The 13742-nt window shown below is 42.7% G+C and overlaps 1 protein-coding gene across 2 annotated transcripts in view; it reads right to left on the bottom strand.

Annotated features, from left to right (window-relative positions):
- Positions 1-1438: 1438 nt before the first annotated feature.
- The window catches only part of LOC113406895 (AP-3 complex subunit mu-1), a 46607-nt gene continuing 34303 nt past the window's right edge, over positions 1439-13742 (bottom strand). The window contains exons 4-9 of one of the 2 annotated variants that reach the window (XM_026653754.2): positions 12531-12668; positions 9752-9837; positions 8968-9101; positions 7767-7974; positions 5025-5169; positions 1439-2276 (exon numbers count right to left, since the gene is read on the bottom strand). In XM_026653754.2, coding sequence (XP_026509539.1) covers positions 2176-2276; positions 5025-5169; positions 7767-7974; positions 8968-9101; positions 9752-9837; positions 12531-12668 — 812 coding nt within the window. In that variant the 3' untranslated portion in view covers positions 1439-2175. The remainder of the gene's footprint in view (positions 2277-5024; positions 5170-7766; positions 7975-8967; positions 9102-9751; positions 9838-12530; positions 12669-13742) is intronic. The other variant, XM_026653755.1, reaches the window with a different exon arrangement.

Below are 13742 nucleotides of genomic sequence, written 5' to 3'. Positions count from 1 at the left end.
TCCAGATGAGAGGAATGATCACGTCCCTCAATCTGCTGGCAATCCCCCTACTTATACAGCCCAAAATGCCATTAGCCTCCTTAGCAACAAGGGCATGCTTGACTCATATCCAGCTTCTCGTCCACTGTAACCCCTAGGTCCTTTTCTGCAGAACTGCTGCCTAGCTGCTATATAGCAGTGCATGGGATTCTTCTGTCCTAAGTGCAGGACTCTGCATTGTCCTGGTTGAACCTCATCAGATTTCTTTTGGCCCAATCCTCCAAATTTGTCTAGGCCCCTCTGTATGCTATCCCTACCCTCCAGCGTATCTAACGCTCCTCCCAGTTTAGTGTCATCTGCAAACTTGCTGAGGGTGCAGTCCATGCCATCCTCCAGATCATTAATGATAACATATGCATGTTCAATGAGAACACGTGCTAAAATTTAATTCCTCATTGGTTGAAAGGTAGTTATTATTCTGTCTCCCTCAGAATGCGGATTTCAACATTGGTTGTACCTAGATGATGATTAATGGTCCAAATATAAGCCTAGATACCAAAAGTTAAACTTCATCCTAAATAAAATTAGCCAGGTGTTCAGCTTGTCTGAAAATCTACAACTTGCACTAATGTCAATGGAAGCTGGAGATACTCACTCAGGCTTTGTTTTGGTTGTTTCTCAAGTGCTTAAATAAGAATTAAAAAAGCTAGTTTTGCTATCCAGGTTTGAAAGTTTTGGCTGCAGACCTTTGCTTAATCTTTTCCTCTCAGGTCAGGTCTTAATACCTACTTACCCCTGTTACAGGTAAATAGGCACAAGTCAGGGAACAAAGTCAATGGCAAAGTAGGGACATGAACTGCAGTGTCCTGATTCCTTCCTCCTTCTAACAAATGAGACAATGTTGGACCTCAGTCTATTTCATGGCACATTTGGACAATGCCAGTGCCTAATACGTTGTTTTGTTCTCAGCTTTAGAGAAGACGCAGTGGTTAGTGTTAGGAAGGTGATTGACAGTTATACATTTCAGTATTTTTTAAGCAAAGCTAAATGAAGTGAATGGCTCATCACCTCCATGTCCTGTTAGGTGGTGGTAGTACTTATTCCTTATAAGCAAGGTGGTAAGGGTAGCTGTAACTGGTGGTTGCTTTGTTTGTATAACAAAAGCTTCATGTGCTATTTGCCAGAGCATTAGAGATGCAGGTCATAAGCAAAGAAATACATTTTTACAAGCAGAGATATTTGCAGCAGAGTTCCCTTTTATTTTAATTAATTACAATAAAGCATACAACCTTTAAGTACATTTTACATTTTCTACTGTGCTACCTAAAAGCTACACTCCAATGTACACATGGCACACACGTCTGGTGGCATTTGCTTCAAAGAAGAAGTACCTCTAAATCAAAGCTGAGGCTTTACATAAAAATAGATCTTCCTCTCTGCAACTGTATTTATAAAAAAATACAAAGTAATGTGAGAAGTGGAAAGAAAGTGGAATACTGAAGCAACAATCACTCCCAAGTTTGGATGCAGAAAGTTATTTTAGCAGCTCATCTGTTGGTGGCACAAATGAAAGCTGAGTAAGGCAAACACTTCCTAAGGCAGTATCTTGTAAACAGGAGCAAAAGATTTTTCTGTTCATCAGAAAGGCTCTCAAGGCAAGCGACAAGTTTGACATGTCCCATGCTCACCTGGAAGCCTACCCATTCTCTCTGCTGCATTCTAGTTCTGAAGTGATATCATGCTGCACTTTGAAATGGTAACTTGTGGCAGGCTCTGAGAAAGTGTAGTATTCTCTCACCCGGCAGCAGTAAGACCTGCCATCACAAGAGGGTCCTGCTGGGTTGCCTGGCCTTTGCCAGTGTGCTTCACCACCTGCAAGCCTGGCTTTGATATCTTATTTGGCAGTGCGTTAGTGGCATTCTGCGAACCACCCAATTCTCAAACAATCCTTGTTCAAAAGAATTTATTGAAAGTTAGAAAAAAAAGCAACCTAGTTTAAAGCCATGTTTATGAAAAAACAGACTATACTTTCATTTGAATAGCTGCTGTGAATAGAAATGCTTTGATCCCAAATTAATTAGTGTGCATAATTACTCAATTGGCACCTAATAGCAACATACGTCACTAAACGGTCACGATTTCCAAATCTGAAGGAAAAAAAATTGTACTACTTGCTCTGGCAAATAGAGCATCTTCTCATGTCCGGACTTGGAATTTTCCTGCTTTTGTGATGTACTTGACACCTTTAAAAGGCTTGTATTTCTCTCCAAACATGTCAAGGCGATTTACTTTCAATCCTACACAAAGGGGAACATGAAGAGCAAGAGTTTACATTTTCACACGCTCCCCCCCTTGAAGTCTGGATAATCTGCTTTGTAAATGCTCTGTGCAGAGGAGTTTAGTTCTTCCACCTAGCAAGCACTACTGTTCAGGTTGAATTGGTTTCTCTTCTACCCTCCCTTTCTCAGCTGATTTTTATGCCAGAAGGGATGACTGTAATCCTCTAGTCTAGGGGTTCTTAACCTGGTAGTGTGGCCACACCATCTCTCCTATATTGCTAAGTGAGAGAGAGATCCTGGTACACAGAAGGGTAAGGATCACCGATCCATTCTGACCTGCTGCATAGCATATGCTGTACACTAGCTACACATAATTCCCACTCTAAGCCAAATAGGCAATTGGACTAGAGCAGAGCTTTTACAAAGACATCCACTCTTGCTTTAAACAATGGAAAAACTACTGCAGCCCTGGTCAACTCCACCACTAGTTAGTTATCTTCACGGTTATAAGTTTGCACTTATTTCCAATCTGGGTACAGTAACTCCTCGCTTAACGTTGTAGTTATGTTCCTGAAAAATGTGACTAAGTGAAATGATGTTAAGCGAATCCAATTTCCCCATAAGAATTAATGTAAATGGGGGGAGGAGGGGGTTAGGTTCAGTTCCAGGGATTTTTTTTCTCCCCCACCAGCCAAAAGACGTAATATATCTTATATATATAAAAAAGTTTTAAACAAACAATTTAATACTGTACACAGCAATGATGATTGTGAAGCTTGGTTGAGGTGGTGAAGTCAGAGGGTGGGATATTTCCCGGGGAATGCCTTACTGCTAAATGGTGAACTAGCATTCGGCTGAGCCCTCAAGGGTTAACGCATTGTTGTTAATGTAGCCTAACACTCTACAAGGCAGCACAAATGGAGGGAGGGGAGACAGACTCACAACCTGTGTGTGGGAGACAGAGATGTGCATTGCCCCTTTAAGTACGCGGACACCACTCTAAGTACATTGCCTTTAAAAAGATCAGGAAGTTGAGACAGCAGGTGTGGCCAGCAAACTCTCTCCATCCTGAGCCCTGTCCTGTCCCCACCCTGCTCTATATGGAGAAGGGGGTCAGTGGGGGGCAGGAGCAGGGGGACACCCTGACATTAGCCCCCCTCTTGCCCCCTCCCATGCACAGCAAGCAGGACGCTCCCGGGAGCAGCTCCAAGGCAGAGGACAGGAGCAGCACATGGCAGTGGGGGTGGGGGGGGGCGGGACAGCTGAACTGCCGGCAATTGGTAGCCTGCTGGGTGGCTGCTGCACAGGGAACTTATGGGAGCAGGGAGCTGATATGGGGCTGCCGGTCCACCCTGGTTCCAAGCCCCCACCCGCTAGCTCCAATGGGCTGCTCTTTCTGCAAGCAGTGGACAAAGCAGGCGGCTGCCAAACAAGGTTATAACAGGGCATTGCACAACTTTAAATGAGCATGTTCCCGAATTGATCGGCGCGTAACAATGTTAACCGGGATGACTAAGTGAGGAGTTACTGTATTCCAACTGGTTCTTGCTATGCCTTTGTCTGCTAGCTGAAGTTAATCACACCTTTTTGAAAGTCTTCCCTTAGAACTGAGGCCATTAATTCTGATTTGTTCAAGTCTCTAGTTATTTGCGTAAGCACTACACAGCATGCTGTCATTAGCAAATGCATGTTAGCACAGGTACAAGAGATGGAAAAAAAGCTCTTTATAGAGAGGGAACACTTGTGTCTCTCAAAAGGGCTTCGGTTGGCAACACAAATTTCAGCCATTCAATAAACTTCGGGGTCAGCAATGTGGAATCTAGAAAGTCCTCTGGATAGGCCAGCGCAAGTTGAACATCGTTTCAGTAGGTGAGTGGCCTCCTCAACTGCACTGCAGCTCCAGAGGCTGTGCCTGAGATGCCAGGTTTGGTCATTTGCCACACACCTGACCACCACAGCATTCTGGAACCTCCCCAGTGAGAAGGTGCTTATATTAACACTGTCTTCTGCCCTTGCTAATCCATTGCCCTCACTGATCCTCGCTCCCACCTCATTAGGTTCTAAGCAATATTTTCTGCAAGTGTATAATCAAATACGTAGAATGTGATTGAGTTAAGGTTAAGGCCCTGTTCCTACAAACACTTGCTTATGTGAGTAACTTTACACAAATCCAATTGGTTTCAATGGTATTCACATACATTGTGTCTGTTTGCAGGACTGGGGCCTATAGGCTTAATTTCTCAAGTCCATGGTTGCATTAACACTGTAACCTTCAGGTTTGATTTCATGCTCTGAAACTAGAGGAGTTAGGCTGTTAAGAGCTTTCAGAGTTAGGAGGAGAAATAATTTCCCAAAATAAAATTGTCACTGATAATCAGGATGGGTTTTTCCTGTGCTAGGCCCACAGAAGTCAAAGAACTAAGGAAAGCCATACTGCGTGTGGGGGAAATCCCCCCCCCCCACAAAAACCCTCTTCCTCGCCCTACACCAGAGAAGTTCATGTATGTTCCAGGCAGAAGCCTGTGAAATACCCATTATTTTGCCCTGGAAAGGCCATGAGAAATGATCCAAATCATCAAGATTTCACAATCTTCTACTTGCAAGATGAAACTGTTAGTGTTTCAAGGTAACTTCATCTGTTTGAAGTGAACTCTGCTCTATGTTCTACCGAGTCCCTAGGTCCAATTCAACGCTAGGAGACCCCTATTCCTACAATTCCCCTACCTCCTCCAACTGTATTAGTTCTGGTTAATGCAGCCGTCTCACCTGAAATAGCTAGTTGTTGTATCTTAAACTGAACGTTTAGGCTGGGATTCTCCTCTGGCTTGGGGGCTCCAGATTGTAGATTCACTATGCCCTTAAGATTTGGTAGCTTTTGAGGGGTAATTTTGCCAATGTCCCAAGTTAACACCTAAAAAAAAAAAAAGTGGATTTTAGGAAATATTTTGTCAAGTTAATATCCAGCTGCTAGTTTGTGGGTTGGGTGGGGCAGCTAGTCTGTAGAAAAATTCTGGCAGTTGGACACCAGGTCTGGTCAGGAACCTTGCCTGGATTAAATCCAAAGTGAACCTGCCTTCCTGCTGCCAGATAAGAGCAATGACTAGGGGTCAGGAACCCTTAATGGGACCCGTTTCCTTAGCAATGGTTCTTGATAAATAACTCAGATAAGTCAACAGGGCATGAGTGAGGAGGGGAAACAGAATAAAGCTAGCAGGTACCTGGGTAGGAGAGAGTTGGTGGGGTGGAGAGAAGGAAGAGGAGCAATTTGCAGTTAGAAGACCATCTGCATCACCAGGGCTTTAAAAGGTTCAATTGTTTCAGGTGACAGTTACTTTTTTAGTAGGAAAGATTGGTACAAAAGCTCCCATTTGGCCCTTCTCTCTGTTCCATTAAAGCTTTTAATGTACCAAAATTAACAGGACAAACCATGCTGGCAAAAAGCATCAGACGCAAGTCAGCAGAACTGTAGGAACAGGGTTTTGCAACTGTAGCCTGATCATACATTGAACTCAACAGGAGGTAGGAATGGACACAATGTGAGCTTGCCTGGCTCTACCGGGGCACATCAAGTGCCCTGTGGTGCATGACAGGCGAGGTAAAGTCCAGCAGACTAATGATTAAGGTAAATCGAGTTTTGGTTCCAAGCCATACACAGTCGTTGGGACACAATTTCACATATCTCTGTACTAATCCACAAGGAGTTACACTGGGGGGAGCACCCTCACTACATTAAGTGGGGGGAGACAGCAAGATTTTCTATGTTCTTTCCTACTTTTTATTTTGCCTCTTCCCAAATGAGTTTTCCTGAATGAGGGTAGAAAGACACTGATCATTTGCATGATTTTACCAACTGGAGAAGAACCAGAAGCTGGATGTGTAAGTAGGTTTTATTTGTGTTTTGGGGCTATTTGCTCCTTTGCCCACCTTCGCTCCCGCCTGGGGCAAAGTTCTGGTAGGTTTGTCTGCCTTGGGCTCTGTTTGCTTTTTGATTTAAAAATGAAAATAAATTATTGAATCAGTCTATTTCTTCGAGGAACTGTTGCTTCGTGCTCAAATCAAGAGCTCACTGGCAACTTCCTGGGGCAGCAGCAACATCAACGTGACATGAAACATACAGTAGTGGGACTTGGCCCAAATCCCATCCTGCTAAAATTGCTCTTAAGGTTCAAAGAAACTTTTAAGAGTTCTGGGTGTCAACTCCCATATGCAAGAGGCATGAGTTAGAATTATGTTGGAATGATATATTCAGAGAAGCAAAATTATAGGTCAACTGTTTTCCATTCCACTCCCTGTTTGTTTACAATGATTTTTTGGGCCGTGTGAGAGCAACAGCAAACATACCCAAATCCACTCCCTATTCTGCTACTTGCTGGTTATTTTGCCTGTTGCAGCTTATACCAGCCTGCTACTTGCGGTCTGAGTTTAAAGTTCTGCTTTAGAACTTTAAACTCAGACCGCAAGTAGCAGTTGTAACTAAGCAGTTACAAGTAAATGTCTTCTCACAGAGTTTAGGAGGAAGGGCATGCACCATAAATGAAATTGACACAAAGTGCTGACATGCATTAAACAAAGTGTGTTTCTCTGTAGTCCCTTTTAGGGTTATGGTTACAACACAGGTACAAAATGTGGTTTCAAAGATGACTGTGGCCCTTTAAAATTTAGCAGAAAAAAAAAAAAAAAAAAAAAAGATAAAAACAGCAGTTTTTTGATTGTCAAACTATACTGAATGGTTAAGTTTAGATTTTTGCTCTGGTACGCAAAGCACTCTAGAGCAGTGGTTCTCAAACTTTTTTTTTCCACGGACCACTTGAAAATTGCTGAGGGTCCCGGCGGACCACTTAATGATCTTTCGAAATGTTGTTTGTACCAATAGCTAACTATTGTAAAGCGCTTTGGATAAAAGCGCTATATATAAAAAAACCTTAAATAACTTTTTTTGCTCTACAAATAGCACACAACTCACATTTTGATATCAGTAGTCTTACTTTTCTACTGCAATGGATGTGCCCTCTCTCCGCTGCTGGGGCTGGGAAGGAGGGGGTCTCTCCCCCGCTAGAGAGCTAAGGCTGGGAAGGATGGCCATTTCTTCCTGGCAGCTGCAGTGCTGGAGCTGGGGAAAGTCGCCTCTTTCTCTGGCCACTGCAGCCCTGCATGTCCCAAATTCCCCCCATCCCCTCTTCTTACCCCTCTGCCCCTCCCACCTACCTCCTATTCCCCCCAAGGCCACCACCTCACCTTCTCCAGGGGCCAGGCACCTAATTAGTGGAGCCACGCCTGAGCAGCTCCACTAATTAGCTGGGTGGCCCTTCACTGTCTCACGTGTGGCCACCCAAGCGCACACCGTAGAGGGAACTATCCGTGGACCACCTGAATGGAGCCTGTGGACCACTGGTGGTCCGCAGACCACAGTTCGAGAACCTCTGCTCTAGAGTATGAAGCTTTCTCTTGATTTCTTTAAATTTTGTCTGCATTGAATTTAAAGACAGAAATAAACAGCTCAAGACTTACTTTAAGGACGGGATCAAATGTATAGCTGCCTTGTGTGGAAGTAAGGTTCATGTTTAGTACAGCTTTTGGCATATGAACCGTCACAATGACTCCTTCCACTGTCTTCCCCATATTCTGTTTAGGTCCAATTGTAACATCGAATCTCCCTGAAGAGCTGTTCTCCTTAAAACTGATTACGTGTTTCACATACACAGGAATTGCTACCAAGCTGAAGACAGAAACTGGGAATTAAATGCACTTAGCAGAAAAGACTACTTCAGATAAATTAGGGGAAATAAAAGTACAGTTTGCAAAGGAGTCTTATATCCATCATGGTGTTGGCAGGATAAATCAAAACTAATTTCTCTTGAAAGTAGAAAGTAATACTCTCCTAAAAAAAGATCCAAACAGGGGGGAAAAAAATCAAAGTCCTTAAGTTAGTGGTTTGTAATGCAATAGCAAGTTCTATTGGTGGTCAACAGTTTTACAACAATTAATACAAAAAGATACTTACAAACACTCTGACTGGACACATTCTCACTTTTGCTTACATTAAAATGAAACTAAGTTTGAAGATAATTGCAGTTTAGTGGAGGTTTTTTAAAGCCAGTGAAGATCAATGTACTACAGAGAGATAGCATCTTAATTACAGATCAGCTTCTAGCAATGGAAACATCAGGAGTTAAATGTTCCGTTACAAGCTAGTGATCTGCCCAGTTGAACAGTTGCCCAGTTGAACAATCCTTATTGATAACAATAAGATGATATCAGCATCTCTGCCAAGCAGGGTTTTATGTTAGAAAAAACTGGCAGAGCATCAGATTAAATAAATCTCAGACAGCTACCCATGAACATGCATTTAGCAATAATGAGAATTCCAGTCATCAAATCATGAGTCAGAGCAAATTGAGATGTTCATGAGATTATTCCAAGGCTTGTTTACAGGGTGCATTAGCCCACATGAGTGGGTTGTAGAGTCCAGTTTGCACTACCATGGTGCGCACTAAATGGCCCATGTGGCGCCAGCTGGTGTGTAATAAAAGTTCCCTAGGGCACATTACTTAATCCTGTTTGAAACTTTTAGTGCATGCTAGCAGGGTCTGCACTGGCAATTTAGTGGCCAACATCCTAGTCCACACTAGAATTTGCTCCCCTCTCGCTTGGGCTAACGCACTGTGCAGACAAGTCCCAAGTGAAGACTGGGTAGCTAACACAAACTTACTTTTGGGAGCTCACACGGTAGGATATCAGTCTGAAGTTGCCATCTGGAGGAATAAATGAGAGCACTCTTTCAGACTCCCAACGCTTGAACCGAATACAGGGATGGAAACTGACGTCATCCAGAAGCCTCGGGTTCTACAGGAAGCGAGACAGATGTAAGCTTCTCCCACATCTGGTGAAGGTTTGATATCAGTTGGTTTATTTCTTCCTCACCCCCTGCATCCTAGCTTTGCTGCTGCAGAGAGGTGCTAGATTGACAGTCCTGATCATCAGACCAGGTACAGCCTGACAGTAGAAATGCCAGTTCCCCCTCAAGGTGCCTAAGCTGTGACTTATAGGGATTGGCTTTAAGTGAGAGAAGCCAATTTAATCTCCAGGCACATTCACTCCTTTGCCCTCTGTGCTGAGGCTGCCAACAAGGAAGCCAACTGAGGAGAGCTGGTTTTGATGTGACCACCTATTGTTAGGACTCTGAACCACAATCAATCAGATAATGGCAGCTGTCAGTTACTGCTGACCTAGGGACAAAAGGCTCTACATCCCCATTACTAATTACTGAACAATGTGGCTAGCAGTGACAGCAATGCAAAGTTTCATGCACTATTCAAAATGGAGAACGTGGCTGAAGACTACATCAGAGCATTCTGCTCAGTCATGAAGCAGCTGGAGTCTCCTCTCTGTACAGTATGGATTGAAGGCAACATTTCAATCTTTTTTGCATAACTCTGCTAGAAATACAATACAAACAGTTACAGTTCGATGGCTGATTGCATTGCTAGATTTACCATGAATGAAAGAGAAAGATCAGGCATTCCTGACAACTTAATGCAGGAATCAATGACACCTTGAATTTCTGCAAAGACTGTGGAACCTGGAAAAGTAGTGAGAGACAGATGATTTAGTATACTGTGGATAGCTTACCAAATATAATAGGCAGTGCAGTAAAGAGGACATAAATGCATCATATACAACGGTGAAGATATCAGTATGTTTAGCATCCAGCTATGCAAACAGAAAGTATCATTCTTGTTACATATATCACAGAAGGCTTGCTGAGGTAGATCAGCTGCAGCAAACAATTGTTCAGGTCCCATCCCAGTTGAGAATATTGTGACAATCTATAATCCTATGTTCACCTCTTTCACAAGACTATGATAAATTCTGTATGGAACATGTCTTGTGAGGTATCATTTGAAAACTCAATTTGCTGATCATCATAATTGTCCTAGTAAAATGTGTGGCAACATTGTATGTAAAGTTATAAGATTTTTTTATGATATTACTCAGCAGTCACAAACCAGTTCCTCGGTGACAAAAGGCAAACTGATGCCTCAGCCAGGTATCAACAAAATCAAACAGACCATCACCTGGTTAATTGGCCATTTTTTGGCAGGAAAAAGGGTGAGTGAGAAATTAACATCTTGGCAAAGAAACAGCTGGAGGTTCCTATCCCCATAGACTGTCTCCTGAACACTAGCTAGAGACGATTCTCACAGAAAAGGAAAATGTATAAAGAATGGGGAACAGACGCTCCAAATCATTTCTCTTTCTTTCTACCCATGGCAAAACCACTACCTGAGGAACAAAAACAGCTTTGGATTGAGGGAGGAATCCTGTCTGAAAGGAATTCTGCCAGTAAGTCTGATAGAATGTGCGAGAGAGACCTTTTGCTTTGAATTCACTTAGCTTGCTAAAGTTAGATATCAATTGTGTTCTTACTTTTTATTTCTTTGTAACCAATTCTGACCTGTATGCTTCATTACTTGTAATCACTTAAAATCTATCTTTCTGTAGCTAATAAACTTGTTTTATCTAAACTAGTGTGTTTGGAATGAAGTGCTTGGGAAACTCCATTTGGGATAACAGGATTTGTGCATATCATTTTCTATAAATAAAATGATGGACTTTAGATGAGCTTGTATTGTCCAGGAGAGGGCTGGGCAGTATAAGATGCACGTTTCTGGGGAAAGTCTGGGACTGGGAATTAGCTGGTAATTCAAGAATTGCTGGCTGTAGCACTCAGACAGTATAGCTGGGTGTGATTTACTGGCTGGAAGCTGTGTGTGAGGAGACCAGGAGTGGTAGCTCTCATAGCAAAGCACTGTAAAAGGCACCAGAGGCTGGAGAATTGATAGGATCAGCTGTTCAACAGTCCAAATTGTACCCTGGGTAATGTCACACATGAAAGCTCCTCCCCACACCAGTCTACTCCTAATAAGTTGTGCAGTGTTGTATATGGAGGCTGAAGAAAGACAAACCATGTGATACGCACAGGTGATCAACTCTTGTCAGGAAGCACTTGCCTGGATCATCCTTGGCTTTCATAGATTGCAATGTTGTGGGTTATTCTCATTGTTTAGTGAAATAAGTCTCTTACATCTGTCATGTCTTGACAGACAAGGCAACACCATGAGATTTCTTATCTAACAAGCAACTGCTGCCTTAAATGCCCCAAGGGAACAAAAAGGTCTTGGGTCTTTAATTGAATTCTGGGCTTATGTAGCCATACAACAGAACAATTAATTGGAGGGGGGGGGGGGGGAAAAAAAAAAACAAACAAACAAACAAAAAAACACCACCATGCAGAAGCTACTGTTCACTCATTTTGAAATGGGCCAGAAGAGAGGAAACTGTAGGCTAATATTTACTTTAGTGACGTGCCTGAAGGGGAAGAGAAACCATTTCAAATGGACATGATTTGAGAGTCTGTGTAAAATGAGGCAACGTCCTATGCTAGGGAAGGGTCCTTATCAGCTGCATACATTCTAATGAAGTCTAGGAGTCTCTCAAGAAAGGAAGTGAGATCTTTGAGGAACTGAAGTCAAATAATCTTAGGGGGGAAAATATGAACTGCTCACAACTAGTGCAACAACATTGGATTCAAATAGCCTCAGACTTTTCTGGAAGAGGGAGCCATAATGGAAACACAGATGGCAATTTTGTGATACCATTACTGACTGGGTAGACCTAGGACATTTTTTGGATGGTATTGAGCAAGTTAGGTGCAATCCATGTATCAAGGTATTCTGACTGTCATGCTCCCCCCCCCCCCCCAAGGGATTTTAATTTTCAGCATTCATACTGGCTGGCTAGTCGGAAAAGAACATTCTCTCAATGTTACACAGAGGCAGATAATGGGGAAGCTGGAGAGGTGGCAAGTGACAACTTTTGTCCTGATCATACAGTGAGAAGCCTTGAACATAAGGATGAGTTGTTAGCATAAAACAGTGGACATAAAGATAACAGACCAGCTTAAAGCTTTTGCCTTCAAGAAATATGTTTCTTTTAGTAACCGTAAGAAGGTACCAATAGATAAGCCATAATTATCTAGATGCAGGGTACTTCTTGAAATCAAAAGCTTGCTGAGTAAGTGGCCCAGGCCATATTGCTCTTATGAGATGAAATAAACACATTTGTGCATGGTATTTCAAATGGGCAGCGTACTTAAATGTTATGTATAGAGGCAGTCAGTTAGACTGCTTGAATTCTTGCTAAACAGCACTAGCTAAATAGAATGTTGAAACGTCCTTTGACAAGCAAATCTACGTTGACATGACACCTTACCTGATTTGTCTATAATTGCATCTATTTCTTCAATTACATCAAAATAGGCTTCGTTGTTTGTGTACTTTACCACTGCTCTGCGCCAAGGAATGTTGGACAGCTGTCCAGTGGGAAGTGTTTCGCCCATATTGCTACTGCCTGGGAAACAAACAATTCAAACACAAACAAACAATCCATTAGAAGAGGTTTGTTCCAGATCCCACAGTTATGCACCAAAATAAGATGAACCCAGGAACCTCAAGTTATAAACACCAGGATTTCCTTAATTGGATTATCCAGAGTCACGTTTTCTGAAAGAGTCCTTTCTGACAGTGCTCTACTCTGCATTCTTTGCACCTCTACATATAATAACCGAAGTGTAGGACTGTAAGGGACATCAAGAGGTCATCTAGTCCAGTCCCCTGCACTCAAGGCAGAACAAATAACTAGACTATTCCGGACAGGTGTTTGTCTAACCAGTTCTTAAAAACCTCCAATCACTGAGGGTATGTCAACACTACCCGCCGGATCAGCAGGCAGCGATCGATCCAGCAGGGGTCGATTTATCGCGTCTAGTTTAGATGCGATAATCGACCCGAGCGCTCTCCCATCAACTCCTGTACTCCACCACCGTGAGAGACGCAGGCAGAATTGACGGGGGAGTGACAGCAGTCGACTCACCGTAGTGAAGACACCACAGTGAGTAGGTCTAAGTACGTCGACTTCAGCTACGTTATTCACGTAGCTGAAGTTGCGTAACTTAGATCGATCCCCCCCAGTGTAGACCAGGCCTGAGATTCCACAACTTCCCTAGGTAATTTGTTCCAGTGCTTAACTACCCTGACAGTTAGGAAGTTTTTTCCTGAAGTCCAACCAAAACCTCCCTTGCTATAATTTAAATCCATTGCTTCTTGTCCTATCCTCAGAGGTTAAACGAGAACAATTTTTCACCCTCCTACTTGTAACAATCTTTTATGTACTTAAACTATTATGTCCATTCTCAGTCTTCCCTTCTCCAGACTAAACCCAGTTTATTCAATCTTTCCTCATTGGTCATGTTTTCTAGACCTTTAATCTTTTTGTTGCTCTTCTCTGGACTTTCAAATTTGTCCACATCTTTCCTAAAATGTGGCACCCAGAACTAGGCAACAATACTCCAGTTAAGGCCTAATCAGTATGGAGTAGAGCAGAAGAATTACTTCTCATGTCTTGCTTACTACATCCCAGAATGAT

This window comes from Terrapene carolina, unplaced genomic scaffold (genome assembly GCF_002925995.2).
Source record: "Terrapene carolina triunguis isolate 2854851 unplaced genomic scaffold, T_m_triunguis-2.0 Scaffold148, whole genome shotgun sequence".
Taxonomy (NCBI): Eukaryota; Metazoa; Chordata; order Testudines; family Emydidae; genus Terrapene; species Terrapene triunguis.
This window is presented reverse-complemented; position numbering and strand designations above follow the sequence as displayed.